The sequence below is a fragment of the Lonchura striata genome, chromosome Z (assembly GCF_046129695.1).
Source record: "Lonchura striata isolate bLonStr1 chromosome Z, bLonStr1.mat, whole genome shotgun sequence".
Taxonomy (NCBI): Eukaryota; Metazoa; Chordata; class Aves; order Passeriformes; family Estrildidae; genus Lonchura; species Lonchura striata.
In genome coordinates this window covers 21,007,333-21,024,985 of record NC_134642.1, presented here as the reverse complement: position 1 = coordinate 21,024,985, position 17,653 = coordinate 21,007,333, and the positions used below count along the sequence as shown (strand labels likewise).

Genomic DNA, 17,653 nt, shown 5'->3' with positions numbered 1-17,653 from the left:
CAGGCCAGTTTAGTTTACATAGTCTAGGAAGTCAAATCATTCCAGTTCTACAATTTACTAAATTTTTATCTGTGCATTATCAGAGACATCCTTAGATGACCTGCAAATATGTATCTTGCCTCAAAAAGCCAAATTTAATGTATGAAAGGCATTGCCAAATGTGTTAAGATTCTCTGCATCAACATAACACAATACAACACAACACAACACAATACAATACAATATAATACATAGGTCTGAATATCAGCCCAGTCTTTGGGCTTTCCAGCAACTAAAACAGAGAGAAAAAGAAGGAAAACTCAAAATTTAATGTTCTTGTCATTGCTGAATAGTTTTGAGTGACTGTTACCAGTACATAGGTATTTTAGCTACATAAGTCAACTGCTTCAGTTGAAATTATTGGTGAACACAAATACGATGTGTGGATTCAAAGTGCAGCTCTAAGCAAGAAATTAATTCCCTGAAAATTAAAGTAATATCATACATCTAGTGCACATAATTTTTCAAGAATAATACAAACTTTAGAGTCTACTGACAGAGTTTTGTAGAAACAGGAGTGTGAAGATTAGTGCACCTAAATGACAAATTATCTGAAGCAGAATTTCTTTTGATATTAGGATCCCTATTTGCAATGTTTATTGAAAATAACTTTTTCTTCTCCCAAAACTTTTCTCTATATCCTGTTCTAGTAAATTATTTTTTTCTTACATGCTGCATAGCATGATAATTATGATAATTGATAATTGTGCTAAAGATATTTCTATTTTAAGGCCTAGTAGACTTTAGGTATTTCTGTTGAGACTTTGATAGCTGGAAACATAAATATCTATTTTTAGCATGTTTTATTTAAATATTAATTTATCATTATAACTTTATAGGATGTCTGGAGTGGCTTTGGTGCCTGAAGAGGATGTGGCACTGTAGGATAATCTTTGAAAACCCAGGAAGCAGAGTTTCTTCACCTTGAGACTTTTTGCTCTGTGCTGGTGACATGTCTGCACTCCAGCTGCAAACCTGCTGTGAGGAAGATGGAGAGAGGGCTAGTGCTTCCTGATTGATTTCTTTGACTGTCTGAGCAGTAGTCTGTTAGTCATGCAGTCAGGTCATATCCCAAATCTGAGTCCAAAGATAGACTTAACCTTTGAAAATACAGTCTCCAGACTGAGCTTACTGTTTCAGCAAACTTTAATCAGCTTGCCTTTTCCTACTGTAATTAAATAACACTGTCCCTGTTTTGACAGTCTTTGGCTGTATGGAGTGGAAAGTCAAAATAAACAATGGAGACCACACTGAACATTCTAATACACAACTTCAAATGTTTACTTAATTTCTCAGCCTAAACTAGACACCTTATCCAAACATTTCCTCCTGTTGACTCCTTCTGTCCTCCACAACACCCTGAGTTACTAGATTATAGATAGGAGCTTCTAATACACATAACTCAGATTGAAAGCAGAGTTTCATTAGCACAAACTTCCCTATCATAATTGTAATCTACAGTAAATGAATGCAATTAGCCCCACCAGCATCTCCCCCAAGCCCTCCTCTCCTCTGCCATAATCTCTTCTTGTATAAAGCTAGCATACTACATTCACTGCAATAGCAGAAGGTCTACAGGGTAGCCCTTTCCAGGATCATGTCACTGCTTCTCCTTCAGATGTTAGTACTTTCATGTCTTGGAGCCACAGAGCTACAGAGAAATTCACAGCAAAGGAGAAGCAGAAGACCATTTCAACACTTCCTCTACCTGAACAAAAATCTCTTTGAAAGCCAAAGTTCTCCTGAGCTGGTAAGTGAGAACCCAGTAGAAGTTGAAGAGACCCTGAAAGTACCAAGCTTTTTTGTATCAATTCCACAGACAGCATCTGGAAGTGAGAAGAAAGAGGATAAAAAAATGTCCAGATTCATACTTCCCAGTGCAGGACTCCATGCAGACCAAAACCTTAGAACGTGGGTTGCATCCAGAGAGACCTCTCCTGTGGAAAACCTCTCTCCACCCCATTATCCCAGCAAGAGAGAGTCTGAATTTCCCTACAGAAAAGATGCCAAGAAATTCTGGGACCATTTCATGTTAAAGAAAAATTCAGCATCTGAAGAGGTTGTCCTGCCAATCAAGACCAATGAAATGCACCAAGAAAACTGCAGAACCCTGCCTTTCACCCAGGTAAGAACAAGCATTCAAGATCAACAACCACACCTTTCCCCCGGTCTCTTGTAATCAGCAACTAAAGGGACTTAGTCCTAGTCAAAGGTCTTCAGAACACTTGCTCAAAAGTGGCTGAAAGATTCTGATGAAAAAATTAGTCTGATGAGGCAAATAAACTGCAGCACTGGAAAGCCGCAGACTCAATTTTTATAGAGTTATTTATTATTTTTATGCACAGCTATTTGGACATGGTCTAAGCAGGCAGGAAATTAATAAGTAATTATCCATTCAATGAATATACATCTCAACTGTTTTGTAGATCTGAATAATGATTCTCTCTCTCTCTCTTTATATATATATATGTACACATATATATATGTATAAATATACATATGTGTGTATACACACACACACGTGTGTGTGTGTACATATACAGACTCTCAGGACAAGTATTTACAGCAAAAGCTGGTTGTTCTCTTACACATAAGCAATGACTGTTTTATCTTGTGTTAATTAGAAAACTGATGCTTATGTCTAATTTTGTGTTAAGAATTTCAGAGAACTGGTAAGTTGTCTCATGTATAGATGAAGCCATTCTGTCACATTGTAACATTAAGACAAGCAAACAGTAAAGGTAAAAGTGCTGCATTCTTTGTAAATCACCATCAATTCTCAGTGTTCTGTAACCATGATCTGTCAAGGACTATGTCTTTTCACATCCAGAACTAAATTTATTTCACACAGACATACGTATATACAGATGTTGCCTAGAAACCTGTACTATTAAGTGCAGTAGTTTTTGTTTCCTTTTTTTTTTTTTTTTTTTTTCTCATGCCTTCTAGCAAATTCCATGGGCCATTTCTGCATCAGAAACATTAAATTGCTTTCTGTTTCAGGGTGTTACTCACAACAGCTGTGAGAAGGTGACAGTACAGAATAATCTGTGTTTTGGAAAATGTAGTTCTTTTCATGTTCCTGGTTCAGAAGATCATCTTTATACCTTTTGTTCTCGTTGCCTGCCCAGCAAGTTCTCCATGAAGCGCCTGGATCTCAACTGCACTGATTCTGTTCCAGTGGTCAAAGAAATCATGATTGTAGAAGAGTGTAAATGTGAAAGTCGGAAGATTAAAGACCCTGTGATTGGATCTCTACTGTCAGACTTGTATGAAAATGTACATGAGCACAATTAACTTGTGCAAAGTACCTCTTAATTGATCATAAGAATTTACAATGAAAAAATTCAAACAAGTTGTCATCACTCTAGTACAAAAACAATTAAAAATGTATATTTTCTACATCATCTCTGTTTCAATAATGAGTTTACCTAAAGTGTAACAAATGTTTCCTTGCAGCTGTTAAGGAAAATTAGGTGAAATTGTATGGCTTATGTGTAAAGGTCTTACTTTAACAAGAGAAAACTTTAAAAATCTTCCACCCTTCCTATCATTGTTTCTAGGCTGCTAGTAAACAAAGACTGAATTAACATGATTTATCTGCGTAAAACCTGAATATTGACTAGTTTTTCTTGCCTTTGCTTGTGAGGAGTGCCAATATAGCTGTATTAGCAACAAAAATGAGATTTTAGCCTGTTCCTGACAAAAACAGGTCTACTTTTACAGCAAGATAATGGCTGGGGAGTGTAAAACATAAATGGACATGAGTTACATGTAAAGCTGTGACTAGTTAATGTCTGTGACTAGTTAAAGCTGTGACTAGTTGATCTCAGTTGGAGTTCAGTTCTCATTGAAAACTAATATACCAACAATTTACAACAATAGATAATGGGAAGGGGTATTTTGCCATAGAAATCACTTGCGCTCTTTTCCACATGCCTGCATTCACCATTATTTTTATTTAAAGTGTTGAACTGCAGAAGAAGAAAAAAAAAATAAAATTACATACTCCTACAGAAAACATCACAGACAAATACACTGTTATTATTTAAATTCACCAGTATTTAAATTATTTAAAGACAATGCACATTTTCTAGTCCGATAAATATTTACATTGTTACTGAATCTAAGATAAAATTTAAATAATATTCTCAGCTCTTAAACTAAAGCAAAAAAGGCATTTATGTGACTGCAAGTCTGAGAATGGCTTTATCATTATAGCAATACCTTAATAACTTTACAGGAAAAGCTGAGAGAGGCCTGCTAGGAAGCATTGGAGTCTACTGCTAGGCAGCACAGCACTAGCGATTATTAGCTGAAATGCTGGCTTTCTGGCTCTCTCCAGCTGCTTCTCCCTAGATTTCTCCTGCAAACCTGGCACACTAGATAGAGATCAGCTTCCAGCAGAAGAGTTCAGCATATCTCTATGCCATTTTTTTCAGTCCTCTGAAAATCTGCTCTCAGACCTGGGCCACTGTTGTTAAACTGTCCAAGCTCTTTTTTATGGTATTGGAAATCACTATTGACTTAGCATATTCAAGGTCAAATTCAAGGGCTGGGGTAAATGATTCCTTATATTTGAACTGCAATAGAATTAGAAGTATCTTAATGTTCTTTCAGAAAACATGTGCAGCATGGCTTTGGAGTCCAAGGCCCATGTTGAATATTTACTAAAAATTGCATCTGAATTATATTCTGATATTGGGTGTGAAGCTGTTTGCTTTTCAGGCCACTTGCAGTGAATGAACTAAAGACTGGTACATAGTTACCTTTCCTTACATATAAACCTGTTTTTAGATAATAAAAATTGAGTACTAAAACTCAAGCAAGTCTTCTCTCTATTACTTTGTATGAAGGACTGATGTCAAAACTATATATGGCTGTTTATATGCTATATATAATGCCATTCCAACTAACTAGCTATCAAGGTGTTATAATCCCTGCATTGTGTGTGAAAATTAATGTATATTTTTAATCAAGCCTAAGGAAGAAAAGTACACACAGCATTAATGTTATAAACCTTTTTCTCTTTAGTGATTATTTTGTTTAATCTGAAAAAACCAAGTGTTCTGAGATGTTTTACTCAGAATTTTTGACACATGTTTTAAAGCTGTCTGAATATATAAAAATGTTCATCCACATTTTTTTCTGTTTTCTGAAATACAAGTATGTTTTTAGGTTTGCAGGCAACCACTTGAACTTAGGACCTACATACACTCCAAATAAAATCACATCAATTAAAAAGAAAAAATCTTTCAGTCTTGTAATTTTGACAAAACTGATGGATATAGTATGAGTTTATCATGAGGATGTCTGAATCAAAGCTATACTGTGGACTGAAAAGTATTCAGCCTAATTTTTAAAGCTTCTTCTCTGTGCTGAAGCATTACTGCAAAGAAAGCTATTCATGTAAGGATTTTGCAGGACAACATTCTTAGTGTGAATTTGCACAGCTTAAAAGTAGGTGAAAAGAGGTAACGACAGCTGTAGTAATTGCTAATTAGATTAGTGCTGTAGGTTTTTTGGATGCATGTTTAATTAACCCAGCAATGACTGGTTGCATGTAATTAGCACAGTATTTTGCAAAATCAATCAATGTGTTAATTGGATCAGATTTCTCAGCGTTTAAAAAATCCAGATTAGGAATATGTTTTATCCAGGCCCTAAAGCGATTTTTCTCTCTGGGTATAATGATTGCCTCTACAAGTAGAACACTGTGGATTAGAAAGGTGAGGAGTGTGATCCATATCACTATATGGATGCTTTCAGTAGTAACATTATAGCAACAAAAACTAGTTGCAACTGCTCAGAGCTTGCATGCATTCTGTAATGAAAGCTTTTCCAGTGTAGTTAAGATGACAATATAAGTGCTGCTAATGTGATCTATTATGGAGCATTCCTGCAAACCTACTTACTTCTACTTTATAGAACAAAATATAGTTGCAGAGCTCTCTGAAAATTCTAATAAATTCCAAGCAGTTTCTACACTTCTGCCCTTTTATTTGTCCCACTGTATATTTTTCAAATGGGTGTGCTTTGTGTAGAAAATAACTGAAGTGCTGTTTTCTCCCTACTGCTTTAGCAAAATAAATCTTCAGGCTATTCCTTTAAGTGTGGATTTAATGCAACCAACTTTAATGCCTGTAAATACATCAAATACCAGGTTTACATCAAATTCTTATTGAATTCTGCACAACCATATATTTCAGGGAAAAGTCTCTGAAGCTGCACTTCATGCTGTGCTTGGTACTGTTTTCACTGCCTATGAAACATTCACAACTAACCCCATGGCTCTCAGCTGACCAGCTTTTACTGGCAGGTGGTGAAATTGCTTGCGGTGCTTTCTCCTAAATGTATGTACTCACTCGCTCCCTGCTGCAAGAGCAAAACAAGACTTACTCAGACAGAAGCTCTCTGCCAGCTGCATAATCATGTCTGGAATCATAATATGCTGAGTTGGAAGGGACCTCCAAGGATCATTGAGTCCAACTCCTGACCCTGCACAGGATAACCCCAAGAGTGTGCCTGAGAGTGTTGTCCAAACACTTCTGGAGCTGTCAGGCCGCTACTGTGACCATTTCCCTGGGGAGCTGTTCCAGTGCCCAACCACCTTCTGGGGGAAGAAACTTTTCCTAATTTTCCTAACCTCAACCTCCCCTCACACAGCTTCAGGCCATTGCCTTGGATCCTGTCAATGGTCACAACAGAGAAGAGTGTCTGTCCCTCCCCTTTCCTTCACAAGGAAGTTGTCTTCCAAACTGAGGTCTCCCATCAGTCTCCGAAGTCAGGCTGAACAGACAAGTGATCTCAGCTGTTTCTCATAAGGGCTCCTTCCCTCCAAGACTTTTCACCATTTTCACTGGTTTCTTTTGGATGCTCTCTAATAACCTAGTCTCTTTCTCATGTTGAGGTGACCAAAACTGCACCCAGAACTCGAAGTGAAGCTGTCCTGGCTCAGAGCAGAGCAGGACAATCTCCTCCCTTGCCTGGCTGGTGATGCTGATGCCCCCAGGACAGGATTGGCCCTCCTGGCTGCCAGGGCACTGCTGACTCACGTTCAGCTTTTCACTGACCAGAGCCCCCATGGCACTGCTTTCTCTTGTTGAACTTCATATGGTTGGTGATTGCCCAGCCCCCTGATTTGTCAAGGCCTCTTTACAGGATCTCCCTGCCTTCAAGGGCATCAACTCCTCTTGGTTTTCTATCACCTGGGAACTTGGTTGCTATCCCTTCCAGTTGTGTATCCAAGTAATTAATGAAGATGTTGAAGAGTAAAGGGCCAAGGATGGAACCCAGCTAATGACAGGTCCCCAGTCCAATGTCACCTCATTCACTGTAACTCCTTGTGCCTATGAGCCAGCTGCTCACCCGTCACAGGATGTGTGTATCCAGCTGTGGGCTGGCCATTTTGTCCAGAAGGATCCTATGAGAGACAGCATCAAAAGCTTTGCTGAAGCCTAAAAAGATTACATCAACTGTCTCTCCTTGATCACCTGCATGTGTTACCTTGTCACAAAAGGAAATCAAGTTTGATAAGCAGGACTGTCTTCTCATGAAGCCATGCTGGCTGGGACCAATGACTGTGTTGTCCTTCAGGTGTTCTTCAATACCTCCCAGAAAAATCACCATAACTTTACCAGACACTGAAGTGAGACTGACAGGACCCTGCAGTTTCCGTCTTCTGCAAGATAAGTTCTTTGCCCTCTCGTTAAAAACCAGACTATGTTATCCAGCTTCCAGTCAGTTGGGACTGCTCTGGATTCCCAAGACCACTCAAAAATCATTGAAAGAGACTTTGCAATGAAATCAGCTAGTTCTGTGAGGATTCTCAGATGAATTCCTTCTCATAGACTTGCAGGGATCCATCTGGAGCAGCAGATCCTGCGTAATGTACCCAGAACTATGTGCTGTGCCAGATGGTGCATTTTTAAGAGGTGTGGAACTGGGGCAATTTTGGGTCCTCCATCAGACAGTTTACCAGTAGAAACAGGAAACACTGGTAACAAATTATAAATATTTTACATTTTCTGTTGTGCTAAACCTAGCTCCTTGAATATCTGCTATGTAACAACTAACTTCAACTCACCTGAAATCATTCTCTGACAGCTGTGCACAGTCCTTCTGCTCAAGTGAGAAAGAATGGGGATGAAAAGATTCTGTAGCTGGCCCTAATACAAGAATATTGATAAAACTATCCTCATTGAGAACAAAACTATCCTGACTAGAGCACCTCAGGCTCCATGGCATCAGCAAACTGCATTTTCACTTCAAAATTAAAAAATTAACCAGAAGCTAAATACTACTACTACTACTAATGTTAATAATGATAATGGTAATGATAATAACACTTATAAAAATAATAATGATAATTACAACAATAATAAATAATAAAGAGCAAGCCTGATGTTTCTCTAAGGGCTTTTCTAAGGCATTTTAATTTTTCCTGGTTTAACTACTGCTTTTGTCAGACATTTAATCAGACATTCTGCTGGTGGCTGCAGCCTACAGTCAGGGTGTTCAAACTGAGCAGGCATGTACCTAAGCTACCTTCTGAACAAGGCTGTACCTGCTGAAGCTTTTTCAAACTCACCTCACTGCAGAGATGTGGAACATTCAGTCTGTTGCCCTGCCTGGTTTTTAGACAGCAACTCTTGGAGGAAGAGAGGCATTAGAAGAACTAATACTAGGACATCTGCAGCTGGACACTATCTGAGCAGAACTCCTCATACCACTGAAATGCCTGAGATGAAAATCAACTCCCCTAAATTAGACTACTGCCTTGTCTACCTTAGTACCCTATTTAATCTATCTGGGCTGCAGGATCAGGAGATTTCGCCATGTTTACTATTGAGGCAGGCAGATTAGAAAACATACATCGTGTTTGATTTTTCTGGCTATTAAGAAAGAAAATGGAGCCTGAGACACAATTTCCTTTAACACCTACAGCCTCATCCTCAATATGTCACACTGTGCCTCGTGGGCCACAAGAGGTTTTGTTTCAGCATGCTGTTTCATTGACACAGACTTTTTGCTTCATGATGCAGATCTTCATGACATCAAGAATTCTGCTCCCATTCTGGAGTTTACAACTGTCTTCTATGTATGTCACCAAGGTTTACAAGAAAATGAGCAATGCAGCGCTGCTGCAGAAATCTGGTAGCAACAAATTTTAGAAGGACCCAAGAAACTGAATACTGCTGAGAAGGCTGACTTCTCAGCTCAGTATGTATCTGTGCACAGAAAAAGTCCCTTCTGAATGTTGGTCAAGGGGCACAGTTGAGCTAAAAATGAATCCTGGAAAACAGACTCAAGAAGCAGGGGCCTTGTAAGCTGTAAGAGTGCACACCTCTCTCTTGCATGTGTTCCCTATAACAGAGCCTCAGCTGTTACTGCACATGGCTTGATTTTAGCAGGCTGATTTAATATTTACAGAGTGCCAATAAAATTTATAGGATGACAGCTGGTGGCTCCTGTGGTAATTTATAAACAGCAACAACACAACACAGACATCAGAAAATCCAAGAGGAATTCTATGCCATTGTGCAATATTCAGCACTAAAGAAGGTGAATAATTTTGCAGTCTTCTAATGATCTTTCTGTAATACATCCATATTGGATTTTATTTAAATCCATATTATGCAAAGCTAGGACTCCCATAGGTATGTTTTTTTCACAGAGAATGTAGTTCACCACAAAGTCTCATTATCTATCTATCTGGATTTGATATTCTGGCAAAAAAGTCAGGTAGTATCTCTAAGCCAGGACTTTTCAGTAGGGAAGTCCAGCACACAACTGCCTGCTTTTCCTCCTGCAATGTGCTTTCTCAAAAAAAAGCATTAACAAAAGTGGATTGCTGTGCTATGACTAAGCCAGAAAAGACCACTGCCCTTGTTCCACAACCTATGTTTACATCACATTCCTGAATAAAAAAATATATAACCTGCCTGGCAGGACCACAGGTCTAAAAACTGGCCATTATCTGTGTACCACTGTATAAATGCAAATGCTTGGTACTTAAATGGAAGATAATATTACTGACTGATTCTTTTTCATGCCATATGAAACCTTCATTGATCATACTATTATTCTTTTATTATGCTTCCATTTTGCTTCCCTAGAACATGGTTTCCTTTTAATTTCTTGATTGTTTTGTTTTTTTTTTTTTCTTTTGAAATTAATTCTTCAAATCAGTGAACAGTCTTCACAGCTTATTAGGTCTTTTACATATAGACATAAATATACATATAAAATTTGTCATGGAATTGTGCCAGAGGCTGGTTTTTGTTATTTTAAAATATTTATAAATGAACAACTTTTTTAGGGTTTTTTTCCCTTAGTAGATATATTAACAGTCCAATTAATAAGTCCATTATTTGCAGTGTTACCTACTCTTATTGATGTATATAAATTGTTCTGAAAGAACTGATCTCTGATTTTCCTGGAACATGCATCTTTCTCCTTCCAGACAACCTCCAGGTTCAGCTACAAATATTTATACTCAGGTTAGAGCAACTTCAGGTTGAAATGTTAACAATTGCCCTGTGTAATAGTGGGTTTTTTTAGGGTTTTTTTTGTTTGTTTTGTTGGTTTTGTTTGTTGTTGTTATTTTCCCCCCCAGAATAATCATGTTATGATTAAGTTTTAGGAAGAATATGATCAGTAATAAAGGTGAGTTTTCAACATTGGTAGTCTTTACAACACCCCTCTTCATCTATTATTGTGGAGGGAAACTGCTCCAGGGTAAGAGCCCATCAATTTGCAGTGGGAACTATGCCACTCAGACAGATGGGGTACCTTTAGGTAGCCAAAAGATCATATATGTTCATCAGCAATGGGTGCACGAGTCATGATTCCCAGCTGGAAACACTGAAAATTTTGTCTGTTACAAGCTGTCTGTGGCTCTTACCCAAAGGTAATCCCTTGCAGGTGTGAATTATCTTTTTCAAATGAATATTGGCTTCTGTGGACAGGTAAGAGTACTATGTGAGCAAGAGGCACAGTGCAGCCGATGACCTGAATGTCATAAAAATTTTCTAACTGGTCTGAGCTGATTGAGGGGAGAGGCAAGGATGCAAAGCACAGAATTACAAGAGCAGTTCTTCATTCATAAACATGAAGTGTCCTATTCAAGTCAGGGCACACTGTGTTTATCAAATGGTTCTTATCCCTTTCATGCGTTCATATAAAACATGATTTGACAACTCACCACATAACCCACATTCATGTTGCTATTCTGGAAAACAGCAATTAATCTATGGTGTCCACCATCCAGCTGATTCTTTCTTGACTTAGGTGTCCCTGAAGCTGGTCTTGCTACAGCCACTTATGCCAGAAAACTGCAGGGTTTGGCCAGAGACGTTGAAAGTACTGGGATTCTGATGTTATCTTCATAGTCCAGAGGCATTTTTCTTCTTCATGTGTGGCTTTAAGATTCTGAGAGACAAGATACAGGATAAGAGGTGGGGGTTGTCCTCCTCTCTGCAGTGAGCTGGGGCCTTTCACTACCATGAAACCGCGGTTATGTGGTACACAAAGTAAAGCAAGTCTCTCTTAAGGAAGCTAGTGTGAGTTTATACTATTAATTTAATACAACTTCAAGCTACAAGGCCTAGCTGGGCCAACTGCCAGATCCTCCTAGGAGCAGCCTGGAGACTGAGGCAGAAGCCTTGCCTGCAGGGCTGTTTTGACAAGGACTGTAAAGAGACGCTGGAAAAAGGAAGTACGGAAGAGAGCTCATGCTGAAGTCCGTGCTGGGGAACGAGCAAGTGAGAGCGAGCTGAAGCCCTGGCGGGATGCGGCTCATCGGTCACACGGCTTTCCCACAGGGCAGGGCGGGGCAGCACACCCCTCGGCCGCTGCGTACACTGAGAGCCGAGCCGAGCCGAGCCGTGCCCGCCCGGACGCCCCGGTCCCCATCCCCGAGCAGCACGGGCGGCCCCGAGCGCGGCTCTGCCCCCGCCGCTCCCGCCCCGAGGGGCGCGGTCCCGCCCGCCGGGCGCCCGCAGCGCGCACGCGCGGCGGGAGCGGCGGAAGCCCACGGTTGGTTCCGCCGCGTGCCGGGGCGGGGGGCGGCGCGCGCGACCCCCGCGGGCGGGACGGGAGCGGCCGGGACGGGAGCGGGGCGGCCCCGGGCACGGCCCCGCCGCGGCGGGCTCCCTCCGTCCCTGCGCTCCCCTCCAGCATTGCTGCGGTCTGCAGGGAGCTGGGAGGGAAAGCCGGGCAGGCTTGCCGGGTACCTCCGCAGCTGTGCAATAAAGAATGGCGCTGTCGCTTTCGTGCAGGTCCGGGGCGCTGGTTGCCCCGTGGAGGAGGAGGAAGGTGTTCGCTGGTAGTGAGGTGGTGGTAGGAGAGGCACGAGGGTTTGATTGGTGTGTGTGCCAGCAGCACAAGGAAATGCGATGGCCTTGGCGTCCCTTGGGTTCGCACTTTGATTTCCTAGCTCTAGTAGTTAGTCCGATGAAATAGCAGGTCTTTGTTCACCTCAGACTGATGGTCCAAACAGCAATGTTCTTAAAGAAACGTACATTATCTGACTAAAAGTGTCTGGTCAGCAGTAGGTGAAGATAGTTTTGATGGACTTCCGATAATCAAGCCACATCCCTCTCCAAGCCCATTTAAAGGCGGTAGATGTTTACAGGTATGCTTTGCTAGATCCTATCAATGAAAAGTAACTAGGTGGGAATGCCTTGCCTACCTCAACAAACCTGTCAACAGCCACCTAACAACTGCTTTGTGCCAAGTCTCTGCTGCAACCATCTATTGTATGAACAATACTAGGTGTGGGGGGTTTTGTCATAGCACAGATATGCTGTTGCTAATGTCAACTGGCTATTCAGATGCCTATTCTGTTTTATTGAACAGAGGTGTTGCAAAAAGCTTAATGACAATTTTATTCTGATACTTGGTAATATAAGGCGACTTCTTTAAAATCTAGTTTGTAAAAAGTTTAACTGATTGGTTCAAGTCCACCTTGGTTTTTTTTTTTTTTTCTGTTAAAGTGTATTTTTTAGTATCAGTTAGCTTTGGCAATAATTCTTCAGATTTCAGGAAAGTCACTGGTGTAAAAATGCAGGTGGATCCAGAAATTGGGGAAGGCTGTTGATTGTTGCTGCCTTGCAACAAGTTATCACAAATACTGTGATATAGTTGCCTTTTAACTAGTTATCACAAATATTATGAGAAGTGTAGCTCTCTTATGTTTCTACTCTTTGATATTTTTTCTGACTTGCTTAGGATACAGCCTTTTTAGAAACTGGTGCTTTTTCCAGTTTCAAATTCTGTATTATTGAGCATAGTATTGTTCAGTTTGTGTGGAGTCTTAAAGTTATATTTCGTGGTGAACAATACAATAAGTTACTGATCTGTTCTGTTCTGCATTTGTTCAAGGATTTGTGAAAAATGTTCTGCAAGTCAGATTTACTTTTTGTAACAAGCAGGGCTACAGTGAGGCATAGTTCCTAGTTGTTTATCAGTGCAACACATCCATGAACATGCAAGAAACAGGATGTCCCCAGAGATGACTGTTGTGCTTCTCAGAGTGAGAAACTGAGTACTGCTCATATTTGGTGTATTTCTGAAATATAGTTTTCTAAGTATGTTTTCAGACATTCTTGCTGCAAAATGGTATACCTTTTATTTTTCTAAGGTTGTCTTCAAATGAGCCTATTAAAGCAATTTATATTTCACCTTAACATTTCTGGTCAGCACAAAACTTTCTCATTTCTTGGACTTGACCTTCCACCTGCCTGACTCATTCTGTGGTCTCATTATTCTGTAGTTGTCGCGCAAAAAGTCATATTGCAGGTGATTGTACTGATCAAAATACTGATACCATTGATGGAACTGTACAGAAAGAAAAGGGTTAGGAAAAATGCTATCCAGGCATTCTGTAATAAAATAAAGTTTTTTTGGAAGGTCAAGAAAGAAAGTAATGTAGGAAAGACACAGTCATGTTTTGGTGCAGCTGAAGCTTTTCACAGACACAGCTACTGTTGGCTTTCAAATGACTTGTATTTGAGTTGCTTATTTAGAAGAAAGAGCTATAAATTAGAGCACAAGGGAAGAAAACCTCAAAAGCTCTGACATTAGTGCTCTGTATTTTCTCCTAAATTATTTAATTGGAAAATTGCTTGGAGAATTTAATTGGTTGTATGAGTCTTGAGTGTATACAGATATAAATAATTTAATTGTTTCTCTCCGTTTATTTGTTGCAAACCTTCTCATTGAGTGTTTTCTTTGCATATTGTAGTTTTTCTGATCAGAAATTACGAATTTGGAAGAACAAAATTATATGAGATCAGTTGTCTCTTTTTTTGGCACTGTGTTTGAAAGAGTAATACATTAACTTTGTTTGTGACTTAAATTTTAATCTAGTACTTCCTTCCTAGTTATCAGATTTTGAGCCTCTTATTTTTTCTTTATTCTTCACACTTTATATATTTATGAATGGTACATAGACCAAGAGAAAGAGGGGAAAAAATCTCTGCCAGAGTAAGTCAATATATTGACATAATTTATTTGCTATTACTGATGAAGTATAATGAAAAATATAAAACTTAATTTACCATTATAGGAAATGGGAAGCAAATATGTGTAACTGAAATACACTGGTAGTACTGCAGTTTTGCACAGACCTTTCTCTGAACTCTTACATCCTATTAAATATATATTAAAATTGTGAAGCGGCCTAGAACTGAGGAATGCTAGTTAGAATTTATGTGTCAGTTTGGAGACAGCTCTACGCATTAAGATGGGATTTGAAAAGCAGATAGAAAGTAACCTGTTATATGCTGCCTTTCAAACAAGTGATAATGGTTGTTTGTGTATCATGTTATTTTTTGTCTCTTTCAGAAGATGCAGAAGACAGATGAAAAATGACCCTGTCTTGAGAGTGAGGCCTGTATTTGCATAGTTCTTGCTTAATTCTGGAATTTGCTCTCCAAGGTATGGCTTTGAGCATGGCTTATGTTTGTTTTGGTTTTCTAATTATAAAAGTGCATATGGTCATGCAGGCAAAAGTAAGTTATTGAGGGATAAAAATTTGGAGCATATTTTCTTGATAGGCATTCTTACTGTTTTCTCCTGAATCCCTCTGAATACGTATTGCTCACACATTGTACATGTAGGTCATTCAGGAGCAAGTATTTCAGTAATTATATCTGTTTTGTTTGTTGAGCTGTTATTTCCCATTCTGAGGAAGTGCTGTGAAGTCATGGGATCTCTGCTGCTCTGGTTAGATGGAAAACAGATGGATTCCTCAGTGGTCAGCAGTGTTTCTAGCTACATTTGGGGTTTTTTTGCCTCTATATTTCTATTAGTCTGTGTGATTTTCCCTTTGTAAATTCATGGTGATTACTCCCAGTTGCTTTCTTGTCCTTCATGTGTTTGAAAGTAGTTTCCAGGATTGTTTGCTTCACTTTCCCAGGAAGAAGGGTGAGACTAGTAGGCCTGTAGATGCCTGGCTCCTCCTTCTTGTCCTGGAAAACAGGATTTTCATTGATACTTGTTCACTTGAGTCCTCTGGAATGTCACCCATCAGCATAAAACTTCCAAATGCAGTTGAGAATGACTTCACAATGACAAACCCAATTCTCTCAGCACTCAGGCTGGCACCTCAGCAGGTTACATGGAAATGCTAGGTCCAGTTCACTTAAAAATTTGTTAATCTGATCCTCTCTTGCTCAGAGTAAGTCTTTTGTCCTCTACACTTTCCCACGCATCTCAGGGGCCTGCAATTCCAGGAGGCAGATCTTAGCCATGAAAGAGCAAGATAAACAAGGTGCTTTGACATTTTTGTATGATTTTGATACTTTCAGCAGCAGGTTGATGTTTCCTCACTAGCCTTCCTTATGCTGCTCCTGTACCTGTACAAATCTTTCCTGGAATTTCATATATCTCACCAGATTCAACTCTAGGACGATCTTGGTTTACCTAACTCTATCCTAGTGCTCCTTAGTGGTGTTCCCGTGTCAGTTTTATGCACACACTTGGTGCAGCCCCACTTCACCTTTGTTGGGTTGATTATAAGATCATTTTTCCACACCATCCTGCATCCTTTGCTTGCAAACTGTGACCACCACTTCCTTGCTCATTCAGAGGTCACCACCTTCCTCTGTCATCATTCCTTGTTTATGCATTCTCAAAGCTGATTAACCAGCCTCTTGGCAAAGATGCTTTTACCTCATGTAATTTCAGGTGGGTCTTGTTCCCCTTCACCCTCAGTTTTTGAGCCTCATTGAAGGTTCTATGGATGCACAACCACTTGCTCATTTGCAGGATCTGTCTGCTTCTCTTCAAGTTCTCCCCCTTCATCAGCAGCATAAATGGGACACCACTTGGCTGCCAGACTTTGGCCAACACCCTGTTAACTGTGTAGTCATGCTTGGTAAACTCCTGTCTCCCCCAGCTGTAGCCATGGTGCCTGAATGGAAGAGCAGGTAATAGTCTGAGGGCCAGACTCCAGCCAGCCTCAGTAACACAGGACCCAGGCCCCTGTCAAGCAGCATACTTTACAGGTGACAGAGCCAGCAGAGGTGTCTTTGTCCCAGAATCACGGACCCACCATTGTTCCTTGCCCCAAGTATGTGTACTGCTGCAGGACTCAGGCACAGATGGCTCAGAGGCTTTCTTGGACAGAACTTCCTATCCATGTGTGCTGCCAGGGCTCAGAACCTGCTTTGTAGATCAGAGCTGCAGGTAGAACAAGAAATGTCCTCTTGGTGCTGGAGTTCAGAGGCTTGACATGCCCGACTTGACTGTCTGCTTCTCCTCGTGTGGTGGGGGTTTCTGTAACTGCATGAACTTGGTGGAGATCTGAATGATACTTGAATGGGAACACTGTTATGTTAGAAAATAGCAAACAAAGGTGATTAGAAATAACACAAAGTAGAAGTGTGGAAAAATGACACCTTGTTTGGGTCTGATTTTGATTAGACATCTAAAAGAGAAAGAAAAGAAGACAATGAAATTTGTGAATAGTATTTGTGAAAGTAAATTCTGAATGCAATTGAGGACAGTCAAATATGAAACAAGTAAGCAAAACCCTTGGAAACAGAGATGTTTGATAAACAATTTCAGTGCAACAAGTAGAAGCTGAAAGGAATGGAAAGAAATTATCAGAAATTGACAAGATTCCTGAAACCCAGGAATTATTGGGTAGGAGGGATTGGGATTTATGTGTGTGTTGCAATAATAAAATATGTGTATGAAAGTAGTCTGACAAAAAAAAAATAACAGTAGTAATCCTTTCCGTGATAGTTGTGCTGAATAGTGGCTAGGACTTAGTGCTGTGTTGCTATGATGATCGGTTTATGAAGCTCAGAAGTTCACATTAGTAGGACTGGGTGAGGTTTTTTCAGTCTGAAACTAACAGGAACCCAGCCCACTAAAGTGTAAGTATGGAAACCTTGATGTTTTAAATGTGATTAATAGAAGACTGTTTTTAATAGTCTTTGTGAAAGACGTCAGGGTAATGACTCCTTTCTCCATTGGTTTGCTGTTAATATCATGAAGGATGTTTTTTAAGCAAGGAAACCCTGAATTCTTAGTGAAGCTTTCGACTATTTTTGAATAAAAGCTTTTGGAAAACAACCATGAAATACAGGGGGAGACTGTG

At 39.9% G+C, this 17,653-nt stretch overlaps 2 protein-coding genes across 4 annotated transcripts in view; both read left to right on the top strand.

The window, feature by feature from the left end:
• The first annotated feature begins 1,636 nt into the window (after positions 1-1,636).
• Positions 1,637-3,336, top strand: CER1 (cerberus 1, DAN family BMP antagonist). The gene is made up of 2 exons (XM_021525574.3): positions 1,637-2,164; positions 3,043-3,336. Exons 1-2 carry the CDS (start codon positions 1,637-1,639, stop codon positions 3,334-3,336), a joined length of 822 nt encoding a protein of 273 aa, XP_021381249.1.
• Positions 3,337-12,050: 8,714 nt separating this feature from the next.
• ZDHHC21 (zDHHC palmitoyltransferase 21) overlaps positions 12,051-17,653 on the top strand; it is a 34,183-nt gene continuing 28,580 nt past the window's right edge. Inside the window, exons 1-2 of one of the 3 annotated variants that reach the window (XM_021525540.2) lie at positions 12,051-12,078; positions 14,890-14,982. The gene's annotated coding sequence lies outside the window, so the exon portion shown is untranslated. Of the gene's footprint in view, positions 12,079-12,398; positions 12,677-14,889; positions 14,983-17,653 lie in introns of those variants that run through there. The other 2 variants (XM_021525543.2, XM_021525541.2) reach the window with 2 other exon arrangements.